The following is an 11,741-nucleotide window of genomic DNA, read 5'->3' on the forward strand; positions in this document are numbered from 1 at the left end:
AAGGCTCCGGACAATCATATGAGAGATGACCATATTTGCCACAATTGTAACAAACTTTCTTGACATTGTCTTTGCTCTTCCGGGTACGAAACTTGTTTTTCTTGGGGTCATAGTTGTACCCTCTCTTGTTCAACCTTGACATCATCTTGGAGGTCTTTCTCATGAGAAGTGCTAGCTCAACATCACCATCTTCATCACTTGAATCTTCGTTAGCTTCATCTTCGCTTGAGCTTGGTGATGGAACTTTGCACTTGTTTTTTTTTTGGACTTGTGATCACTCTTAGCTTTGAGTGCAAGATCTCTCTTGTCTTGCGGTGGATCAACTTCTCCCAAGAGGAACATCTCATGAGATCGAATCTTCCCAACAACATCACTCACTTCAAGCGTTTCAAGATCTTTCTCATAGAGCAATGAGGTGACGATGTTGTACTTGGGCTTGTGTAGACAATGTAGGATCTTCCGTATGATGTCACTGTTAGACAAAGGGGAAATTTCAAGAGCGTTAATGTCCTCAATAAGCACATTTAATCGAGCAAACATTTGTTCAACCAACTCATTTGGAAGCATTTTGAATTCATTAAGTTTTTCCTTAAGCACTTGATATTTTTCTTCACGAAGCTTTTTAGAACCAACATAGATAGCTTCAAGTGCTTCCCAAATTTCATGAGAGGTCTTCTTGCTATGAACACGAGCAAAGATCTCCTCACTAAGAGCATCAAATAAAGCATTCTTAGCTCTAGCACCATATTTGACTTGATCCTCATTCCATGGACCAACAATAGGTTTTTCCGTGACCGCCCAAGCGATGGGATTTATAGCCTCAAGGTAACCCGCCATGCGAGCTTTCCAATAAGCATAGTTTCTCCCATCGAGCTTGGGTGGACCACCACTTCCCCCGGCCATTCTCTAGGATTTTAAGCCTACAAAGAGAGCCCTCGCTCTGATACCAATTGAAAGGATCGTGGCCCAAGAAGGGGGGGGTGAATTGGGACTTTTTCGAATTTCTAACAAGTCCTTAACTTAAACTAGTATTGCCCAATCTATAAATTCGAAACCTAGTTACTAGAGCATGCTAGCAAAGGGTCCTTAGGTCGGTAAACACACTATCATGATCATATTGCCTAGATGGATGCACACTAGCAAGATCAAATCCTAAGTAAGAGCTCACGCTACCAAGCAAGTTGTCCTAGTCAAACTACAAGCAAGAAAAGCAACAAACGGAATTAAATGCTTGAAGTAAAAGTAAAGGACACGAGACAACCGGATTTTTTCCCGTGGTATCGAGGAGTTGACGCTCCCCCCTAATCCACGTTAGAGCACCCACACAAGGGTATAGCTCCCTTGCTCCACCAAGAAGCAAGTGATCACTAAGAATGCTCTTTCTCCATCTCCGGAACGGCGAGCTTCACACCGTATACAATCTTCTTATCTTGGGGCTCCCACAAACACCAAGAGCTCACCAAGAACCTCCTGATCACCAAGATCGGCTAGGTGCCGTCAAACACCAAGAGTAACAAGCTCCTAAGCCTTCACTTGACCTACACTCAGTTGGCCCTAGCTCAAGCACACTTGCTACACTTGCAAAGGATGGATTCTTCAAGGTTGAAGCACAAACAAAATGCGAGATCTTCTCTTGTATGCTCAAAGCACTTTCTCTTCTTCTCAAAGGTGGCCTCAAGTATTCAGGGTGTCAAAGGCAACTGAAATGAGCCATGGGGTGCCCTTATATAGAGTGGAAGGAGTTACATAGCCGTTGGAAGTCCACTGCAGAAAAACCGTGAGCACCGGAAGAACCGATGGGTGTCTGTTTTGAGGCGTCGGTTCAACCGGTCTCTCTGTGTCCCAATTGTAGCCGTTGGAGTTCTAACACAGTGTTCAGGCTTGCTTCAATGCACCGGTGCATGCTCCGTAGGGGCATCGGTTCAACCGGTGCTGAAGAGGTTCACTGATCAATTCAAACAAGCTCTCTGGAACATAGGACTTTTATTGCACCGGTGCTTTGATTCTGAAGCGTCGGTTCAACCGGTGCTGAAGAGAGGTTGAAATCCACCAAAACATGCTCTCTGGAACAAATAACTTCCATTGCACCGGTGCTTACTTTTCTGACCATCGGTTCAACCGGTGCTAGACTTGATTTCTGCCTTCGTCCAGAGAAGATAGACCGACAGGGCATCGGTCCTTCCGCCAAGCATCGGATGCTCCGATGCTAGGGCACCGGTTCAACCGGTGCTGCTGTTTTTCCTGGTTTTCTACTGAATTAACTTGGATTTCAATGTAACTTCAATTGTTTCTTCTTCCAAGTGTTGTGTTAACTTCTATTGACTATCTTGAGCTGTTTTTGAGCGAGTGTGCAAGATTTCTAAGGCCAACTCAAGTTTGTTCAAGCTACTAACTCATGAACCCCTCTTAATAGTACGGTCAAGAACTAGACACTATAAACCCTATCTAAATCAAGTGTCCTTCATCTCCTTGTGACACTTGAGACTAGAAAGGTCCTTAATCTTTGAAATTGAGTCCTTGGCACGCGTGATTGTAACGAATTGAGGGGTCTCTTTTCACATTTCATATGGGACTAAATCAATCATTAATTTTTCCTTCAAAACACACGTTAGTCGCATACGGTTGTCATTAATCACCGAAACTTACCATTAACATCTATGAGCCTACATGCACTTCAGTACGCTTCCTAGAAAAGCAGCATTGTCACAACATGTCTAATCTCTACATGCAGGCCAAGCAAATAAAGATCCTTTAATTTGTGACACATCCCTTCACTAGTAGGGAGTAAGTGTGATAGCTACGCACCACCATTTCCTGCTCCAGGTGAAGAAGTGCGCTTGAGGCCATGCGACACTGCGGTGGTTCGCCACACAAGAGTCTCATAGCTTTCAGAAAGTAAGATTTATGCAAGTGTTGTGACACACACACACACAATGTTGATCTTGGTATCTAGGCTTATATCAAAGTTTTCTAGAAGATGATGCTTTACCGTTGGACTAAAAACTTATCGTATCTTGAGTCGTGTTATAGCCTCAGGTGATGCATCACTGCTTGATGTTACTGAGCATGCGTACCTTGCTACTCCCTTTTCAAAATTATAAAAATTTATAGCACCAAATAAATATACTGTAAAAATATATTTAATGAAGAATGTAATGATGCTTATTTGGTATTATAAATGTTAGTAATTTATTGAATAAATTTGGATAAATTTTGAAATATTTTGACTCTCCATGAAAATTAGAATGACTTACTATTTGGAACGGAGGGAGTAGTTAACGACGACATATACCTTGGATCTGGTGGCGCATTCAGCTACCGGACATTCCATGAGCTAATGATTGCCAAGACCCGCACTTACCACCTTTTAGGTTCAACGGGCATTTCTTTGAGAAATCATTTATATAAATAGTTGCTGATAATGTTAAAATGACTATTCAGCTTCTTACATATATATAATGTCTAGTCGCTCCCCGAAAAACACAAACGATGGCAAATTAGCCACAGACGGAGGATAGGATCGCAAAACTCATTTACTGGATAAGTCTTGAACAGATAATATGGATACATGACGACTCAGTGAAAATGATGAATGCTGCACTAGGGTCATTTCAAGAAACCTTTCTCTTTATTTGATCGGCAAGAAACCTTTCTTTAATCGCCATAATTATATTTGACCACGTTTTCCTTGTTTAGGACATTGTTTCGGTAAGAGTAAATTTAATAAAACTATATAAAGTTCATCAAAACTACCAAGAAAAACACATTTAAGCAACAGTTTTAGGTAACCACACTGTGGAATGTGAATGCACGCATAATCTTCCACACACGCACGCTGAACAAAATACGCCTTACATTCTTGGACAGAGGGAGTAGTAGTTTGTAGAGTGAGTGACTTATGACAAAGCTCACTAGACGGAAAACCAATTGATCCGATCCAAATTATCATTAGTACATCAGGGTTTATATATAGAGATACATATATATTCGTTATAATGCCTTGTTGCCTAGAGCCTCACCAAAAAAGTCACAATACTAGGATGCGAAGCCGCGGACTTTCTAGTTCAACCTAGTGATCTTCTTGATCGGGACGATGCACATGAGCATCAAAGGATGCTTCCACCACTGCCACAAACTTTTTCGGCGCCCTCTTTTTCTTCTCCTTGCTGCCTTCGTCTCCGATTCGTACATCAATCGCTTCTACACGACTACACCATCATCATCTTCACCCCCATCGAGAGCACACTGCTCGCTTGCGCGGTGGCGACCAGTTCGACGGCGACGACCCGGCGGAGCTGCACGGCAAGATTAGCTTCTTCAACTGGTACGAGATCTCTTTATTTTCGTCACCCTGGTGTGGGTGCAGGACAACAAGGGTTGGGGGCTTGGCTTCGCGCTCGCAGCGATCGCGTGGTGCTCGTCAGCACGGCCGGGAGCCCTGTCACGAGAATCCTTCAGGTACATAGTTTCATCACCATATATTCGCTATCCTGTGATGTGAACAAACTTGATGAATTAATTCCTGCAAACTGCAGGTACAAGTTTGATCTTCTTTTTACTAATTTTTGTGGACAGCACAGGTTTTCGTGGCAGCGTTTAGGAAAAGGAAGCTACCGCTGCCTGAGAATCTGATGGAGATGCGGCCTGAGGTCAGTGACGGCGCAGGCACGTTGAACTTATGGAGAGAACTACTGGCTTCGAGTAAGGGCGGCTTTCTTGTCCAATTCCAACTCATACGCAACTGGACAAAGAGCAGGAATCCCTCCCTTTCCGAACACTACCCGGCAGTCAGCTTGACTGTTAAATTCTTTAAGAAAAATGTGTTATCTACAAAACTTTTTTTTATAAAAGATGAAGAAATCAAAGGGAAAAAAGAGGGAAAACAACCTACAGCTGTATGAGTCGATTTTGTTTATATATCTTCAAGTATGGAAATTACATGAAAAAAAATCCGATTTACACCCTTGAACTATCGTAAAAGTCCGATTTTCAATCTTCAACTACAAAAAATATGGCCCATCCAACTGTCCAAAATGGACAAATTTAGCCTTCTGGGTGGTTTCGAAGGTGGTTTTGTATTTTTTTAAGTAACTGAGATGACAAGAGGAATAATCCATGATGACGGTTAATTATTGTAAATTTGTATAACCTTCATTAACTATTGAAAATTTGTACATTCTCAATTTCTACATGTTCAATAAATGAGATAGTAGCGTACATTTTCTTCTACCAATCTAACCACTACTAATTGGAGGCTACATCCTACTATAAATCTGACAACTCTATTCATAATAGTCATTGGATCTTGTTAGCATTTCTAATAAAATACTTATTATGAAAACAGACTAAAGTAACCTTAAATATATATCTAATTACCCACCATTACCATTACAAAAAATCTAAAGCAACCCCCTAATCTTCTTGTAAATTACCCACCTATACCATTATAAAATAATGCAAATAACCTCCTAAAATTTAAATATAAATTATCCAATTATATCATTATTAAAAGTTAAAATAACCCTAAATATGAGTATAAATTATATAATTATAATAGAATATTAAAGCATACTAATATAAAATTCTAAATTACTATTTCTATTATTGTTAATATATTATTTAGGTCAAAATACTACCAACGATATGTGTCACCATATATTCATGTATGATAAAAGAGATAAAAATACCAATTCACAAATAAGAATATATCAAATTATCAATCACATATGGAGGTGTGATGCAAAATAAAATCTTCGCCTGCATACACACCAAAGCACATGGAAATAGATCCCGGCCCACCCCTACCCTCTCTCACACAGGTTACAGGATAGGTTACGGCACCCATGTGTAAGAGTATGGTAGAGGTTCAGTGGTTTTCTGAGCCTGCATGAGAGGTCTTATTCTTACGTTAATGCTCGGGAGTGGCCTGGCCCTCACATGTCAATTTTTTTGAAATCTATTACAAGATAACGATAAATACATATTTTAGAGTATATATTAGAATATTTATAGATGAAAGAGGGTGCGATATAAATAATTATAATAATTAATTGTAAGTCTTTTATATTGATTCTAATTACTCTCGTGCAGTAAAAGAATTGTGTACTAATAGGCAACTTTTAGTACAACTTTGCTTGTTTATTTGTACCGACTAGAAATTGGCTTTTCAGAATAGAAAAATGTGTACTGGGTACGGGCATTATTTGCATCACAACAAAACGTGACACATCCAAGGTTTGACTTGCACACACTTGTATTAAATTATTTTGCTTACAAGGTTCCCTGACAAGGCAGCAGTGGAGTGGACGACGGCGACAGACGGGCGTGGTCGCTGTGCACGGTGACGCTGGCTGACGCAGGGGGAGGAGGCCAAGATCATCCTCCGCATGCTGCCGATCTTCTTCAGCTCCGTCCTCGCCAACGTTCTCGCTGCTCCTCTCCCTCACCGTGCAGCAGGGCGGGACCATGGACACCCGCCTCGGCGCCCTCCGCATCCCGCCGGGGAGCCTCTTCGTCGTCCCCTTCGCGTTCCAGGTGCTCATCCTGCAGGTGGCGTACGACCATGTCGTGCCGTTGGCTGCGCCGCGCGACGGGCTATGCCGGCGGCGTCACGCACCTGCAGCGCGTGGGCGTGGACTTCCTGTCCCGCGCCGTGCCGCTCGCCACGGCCGCCGTCGAGGGCCGCCGCAGGAGGCGCGCCCCGCCCATGTTGGCGTTCCTGCTGACACCGCGCGCGGCGGAGGCGGCGGCGGAGGCCACGGCGGGTGGCTTGATGGGGCCAACCTGAACACCAGCCGCCTCAACCTCTTCTACTGGCTGCTAGCCGTGCTCGGGGTCGTCGCCTTCTTCCTCTACCTGAGTACCCGTTCTGCGCGTGGAGATACACGCCTATAGACATGATCAGGGGATGCAGCAATCGACCACAATGCTGGGTGACGAGAAGGGGTCGCTTGTGTCAACAAAGCACAGGCCTCTAGTCTAAACGGGTCCCAACACTAGAAATTTTTGGTTCTCAAGATTACTTCAGTTTTCGGGGTCCAAGAATCCAATATTCTATAGAGGACGACAAGGTGTCTCCCCTGCAGTCCATGAAACATGTTGTGGCTTGATAATGATCTACCTGCGTCTATTACCTCGCTGGTGATTGATCCACTCAACAAGTCACCATATATTTGTATGCGAGTTGTGTAAATTCATTGTTCCGCTGAACGTCAAGATCAGAATGAGACTTCCCCAACTTTGGCCTTGGACACTGACGCGTGGATCCGGATTCACAATTTTTTTAGATTAAGGAAAAGTAGTTCCAAGCACGTCCTCCTCGATAAGCCGACAACAGCTGCTGCACTAGGCATCAACCGGGCCGGCTGTCGTAGATCCGGATTCACATGTCAGTTACCCAAAATGCAGGGGATCAAAGCCAGAGCAACCCTGTCCCAAAATCAAACATCTCACCATCAGTGCTTGTGTGGCAGAGCTGACTAGACCAAGAAGGTTCACAACGCCGCAACAATAACATACTGGAAAAAGGTAGGGACACCTCATGCCCCTTCTGAATATATATGATCTCGTGCAAGTAGCATCAGGAAAATGTGTGCACTACAAGACAGTGTAACTTGCTTTACATGTATGAGGTACAACACTCCAAGGTATCTAGATCATTTTTTTTGTCATGATTTGGTGGCGGCACACTCACAATTATTTGGAGGCACAATCACAAAGATATTTTAGTAGATACGAGTCAGCATCATCACAAGAGAAAACCCTCGGGTTGGTTTGAATATTTTGGCGTGGCGGCTTTCCGCCTCGAATCATGCGACGGGTTGCTCGTCTTCCACGGCTATAAAAAAGCACTAGTTCAAGAGCCACACATGCTGCCTTCGAAGATAGGGAGGAGCTCGAGCAGCACCAGAATCAGGGGAGGTTTGTTTGGCATTGCAGGCCAAAAACCATGGCCTTGCAAGGTCTTGTAGACTGGAGGGGACGGCCAGTTAACCAAAAGAGGCATGGTGGAGTGAAGGCCAGCATGTTCATCCATTGTCAGTAACATTGATCCTTATCTTATTTCCATATATAGAACATATACTAATGATACTGAGAATTATGTTAATATATATACTAAAACCAAGATTGTTAACACGTATGTTTCACTGTGTTCACAGTTCTTATTGTGATGGCAAACATAGCCAATATACCGATGATACTGAATCTAGTGAGCTACTTGCATGGGACGATGCACATGGGGGTCAAGGACGCCTCCACCACCTCCACGAATTTCTTTGGGGCCATTTGTTTCTTCTCCTTCCTCGGTGCCTTCGTCTCTGACTCCTACTTGAAGCGCTTCTACACGATCCTCATCTTTGCGCCCATCGAGATCATGGTGAGTCTCGATCATTCGATGATGGATGACCACTTGGCCAGGATATTACACCCATTTAAAACTCTTATTAGCAAGCATTCCCTTAATAAATGACAAATATGTGAGATCTAGTAGGACAAACTTCGTTCTGACATGTAGCAAAATATTTTATAGTTGAAAGCATACGTAAAAAACAATAATTCGGATGAAATTCATGTCGGTAATTAAGTTGGAGGCTGTTTGGTCCATGGGCAGGGGTACATGGTCCTAGCGTTGCAAGCACACCTCCCTTCGCTGCACCCGCCGCCGTGCGACATGATCAACCACCCCAACGAGTGCGCTCCGGTGAGCGGCCGGAACCTGAGCTTGCTCACCCTGGGCCTTTACCTGATCCCCGTCGGCGAGGGCTCACTGCGCTCATGCGCGGCGGCGCTGGGCGGCGACCAGTTCGACGGCGACGACCCGGCGGAGCTGCACGGCAAGATCAGCTTCTTCAACTGGTTCGCCTTCTGCATCTCGCTCGGAGGGTTCGTGGGGCTCGTCTTCATGGTGTGGGTGCAGGAGAACGAGGGCTGGGGCCTCAGCTTCGCGCTCGCTGCGCTCGTGATTCTCGTCGGCACGGTCGTCGTCAGCGGCGGCTTGTCATTCTACCGCCACCAGAAACCCACGGGGAGCCCGCTCACAAGAATCTTTCAGGTATTCATCCCCCGAGACCGAGAGTGAGCTAGATGGAACTTTCAATTAAACAATCAAAAAACATGAAAGGTTTTTATGGAAAATAAAATAAACTTGATGAAATTTTTTCATGTGAATAACTATCGTTTGGTTTTGTTTGCCTCTTTTTTCTTTTTTCTGTGTGTATGTGGCAGGTTTTCCTAGCTGCCTTTCGTAAGAGGAAGCTATCATTGCCTGAAAATTTGACCGAGACGCAAGTGGTCACCGACGGTAGTGGCACGAGCGTTGAATTTACGCAGAGAACTTCAGACTTCAAGTAAGGGCCAGGGGGCGTCCTGTCGCTCTGTCTTGCTGTCGTGCTCAATTGGCGCATGGTGTGATTGACTTTTCGCCGCTCATGTACGAAGGTTCCTCGACAAGGCGGCGGTGGACGACGGCGACACTCGGCGGTGGTCGCTGTGCACGGTGACGCAGGTGGAGGAGGCCAAGATCATCCTCCGCATGGTGCCCATCTTCCTCAGCTCCGTCCTCTGCAACGTCCCGATCCCGCTGCTCCTCTCCCTCACCGTGCAGCAGGGCGGGACCATGGACACCCGTCTCGGCGGCACCAGCATCCCGCCGGCGAGCCTCTTCATCGTCCCCATCGTCTTCCAGATGCTCATCCTGGTCGCCTACGACCGCGCCGCGGTGCCGTGGCTGCGCCGCGCGACGGGGTACGCCGGCGGCGTCACGCACCTGCAGCGCGTGGGCGTCGGGTTCGTGTCCAGCGTCTTGGCGCTCGCCGTGGCCGCCGTGGTGGAGGGCCGCCGCCGGAGCGGGGCCGCCCCGTCGATGTCGGTGTTCTGGCTCACGCCGCAGTTCTTCCTGCTGGGCGTGATGGACGTCACCTCCTTCGTCGGCCTGCTCGAGTTCTTCTACAGCGAGGCCTCCGCCGGCATGAAGTCCATCGGCGGCGCCATCGTCTTCTGCATCCTCGGCGCCGCGTCGTGGCTGGGGAGCTTCCTCATCCAGGTGGTCAACCGCGCCACCGCGCGCCAAGGTGGGGGCCATGGCTGGCTCGACGGCGCCAACCTCAACGCCAGCCGCCTCGATCTCTTCTACTGGCTCCTCGCCTTGTTCGGGCTCGTCTCCTTCTTTCTCTACTTGCTCTGCGCATGGAGGTACACCTATAGACATGATCCGAGGATGCAAGCAGCTATCGATGACAAGAAGGTGCCGTCGCCTGCGTCAACGAAGCATGCTACAGTCTGACTGTGACATTCCTATATTCCACACAGATCCTAAGACGTGAATTTGCGGGTCCCAGGTGGATTTAATTTTCACCAAATAAGAATTAGTAAATAATACTATGTTTTAAGCAAATATATAATTTTGTTTTTTTTTCTCAAAGTGAGATGTAGATGGAGACACTTACGATGCCAGGTGTATATGCACTCGCGCATATATTTTGCAGTGAGTCTATCATCTAACTTGCAAAATTATCAGCCGGACTATATAGGGTGTCATCAATAATTCAATAGTGTACTAACCATTGGATTCAATCATAAAGAGATATCCTTAATAATGACTCTCATTGAGTATTCATAATTTCAAGTTAATAGATTTATGACAATTTGTGGCTCCATAAAAATCGTACTTGCGTCATAAATAAATACTCAAATGTTTCGGTAAGCACTCTTCAACATCACAAAATTCATTATATCCATGTAAACATAGGACTTAAATGTATATTAATTCATTGTAATTAATATATATCTGGCAATGGCCCTGATCTTTCAAACAAAAATATATAATATAAGACACTAGCATCTTATAGATATCGCTAACTGGTTACATTTTGCACTTGGTGTAGTACACTAAACATATCTCTATTTATTTATGGGGTAAAGTCCAACAATATGAGAAATAGTGTGATTCTTCACAGGTGAGCTGACAGATATGTAGAAGGCCATGTCTGCACTACTTCTAAGATGATGAACTAAGTGAAGATGCTGTGACAAGAATAAATGTCAAGAATACGCTGTCCTGACACCAAGCTCAAAGAAGCTATGCACCAAAACAATAGAGCAATATACAGGCTGCAACTGAACAATGAATGTGTCGGTATCCTGCAACTGGGGTACCCACTCCTACTGTGCCAAGACTCGCGTAGTTATCCGTAACTACGCCCTAAGGAGCTGAGCAGCCGGACCCCTGGGGTCCGACTCCATCTCACCGGACCAACGGTCCCGGACCCGCTCCCCGCTCGGGGACGGGTCCGGTGTCACCACGTGTCCTAGAGGTGGAAATGCTCAGTACCTGTGGCCGCGGATCCGAACCCCCGCAGGTGGGTCCGGGACCTCCACGTGCCATCCGAACTCCCGCAGATGGGTCCGGGACCTCCACGTGCCTATCCGGACCCCCGTGAGCTCTCGGCTCAGCTAGCTGATCGGGAGGGGTCCGGAGCCGCCACGTGTCACGCAGACGCGGGCGCGGGCGCAAGCCTTCCGCTGGAAGCTCCCTCACCCACCCGCATTAAGTGCGAGTGGTCGAGGCAGGCTCTGCTGCCTCTGAGCACGGGGCAGCTTTTGTCAGTCCACACTGTGGATCGCCAGTTACCGAGGCGGCTCGTCAGTTACCAAGACAAGCATTAAATACTCAGCGCCGTGCGCATGGGCGACGAGTCATGATGACCAGCTACTGACTGGAGCAACAGTGCACGCTGCTACAG

General features: G+C 46.0%; 1 protein-coding gene across 1 annotated transcript; it reads left to right on the top strand.

Annotated features, from left to right (window-relative positions):
- The first annotated feature begins 7,874 nt into the window (after window positions 1–7,874).
- On the top strand, window positions 7,875–10,512 carry LOC120663788 (protein NRT1/ PTR FAMILY 4.6-like). Its single transcript, XM_039942693.1, has 5 exons — window positions 7,875–8,036; window positions 8,160–8,377; window positions 8,612–9,052; window positions 9,226–9,347; window positions 9,439–10,512. The coding sequence occupies exons 1-5, from the start codon at window positions 7,949–7,951 to the stop codon at window positions 10,280–10,282; spliced, it is 1,713 nt and encodes a 570-aa protein (XP_039798627.1). The 5' UTR covers window positions 7,875–7,948; the 3' UTR covers window positions 10,283–10,512.
- Window positions 10,513–11,741: the final 1,229 nt, after the last annotated feature.

Source organism: Panicum virgatum, chromosome 3N (genome assembly GCF_016808335.1).
Source record: "Panicum virgatum strain AP13 chromosome 3N, P.virgatum_v5, whole genome shotgun sequence".
In the NCBI taxonomy this organism is placed as follows: domain Eukaryota; kingdom Viridiplantae; phylum Streptophyta; class Magnoliopsida; order Poales; family Poaceae; genus Panicum; species Panicum virgatum.

Excerpts from the sequence above, each read along its gene's own strand:
- LOC120663788 (XM_039942693.1), top strand. The coding sequence starts at position 7,949 with ATGGCCTTGCAAGGTCTTGTAGACTGGAGGGGACGGCCAGTTAACCAA. Across the intron at positions 8,378-8,611 it reads TTGCGCCCATCGAGATCATG|GGGTACATGGTCCTAGCGTT; the intron begins GTGAGTCTCGAT and ends GTCCATGGGCAG. Across the intron at positions 9,348-9,438 it reads CAGAGAACTTCAGACTTCAA|GTTCCTCGACAAGGCGGCGG; the intron begins GTAAGGGCCAGG and ends TCATGTACGAAG.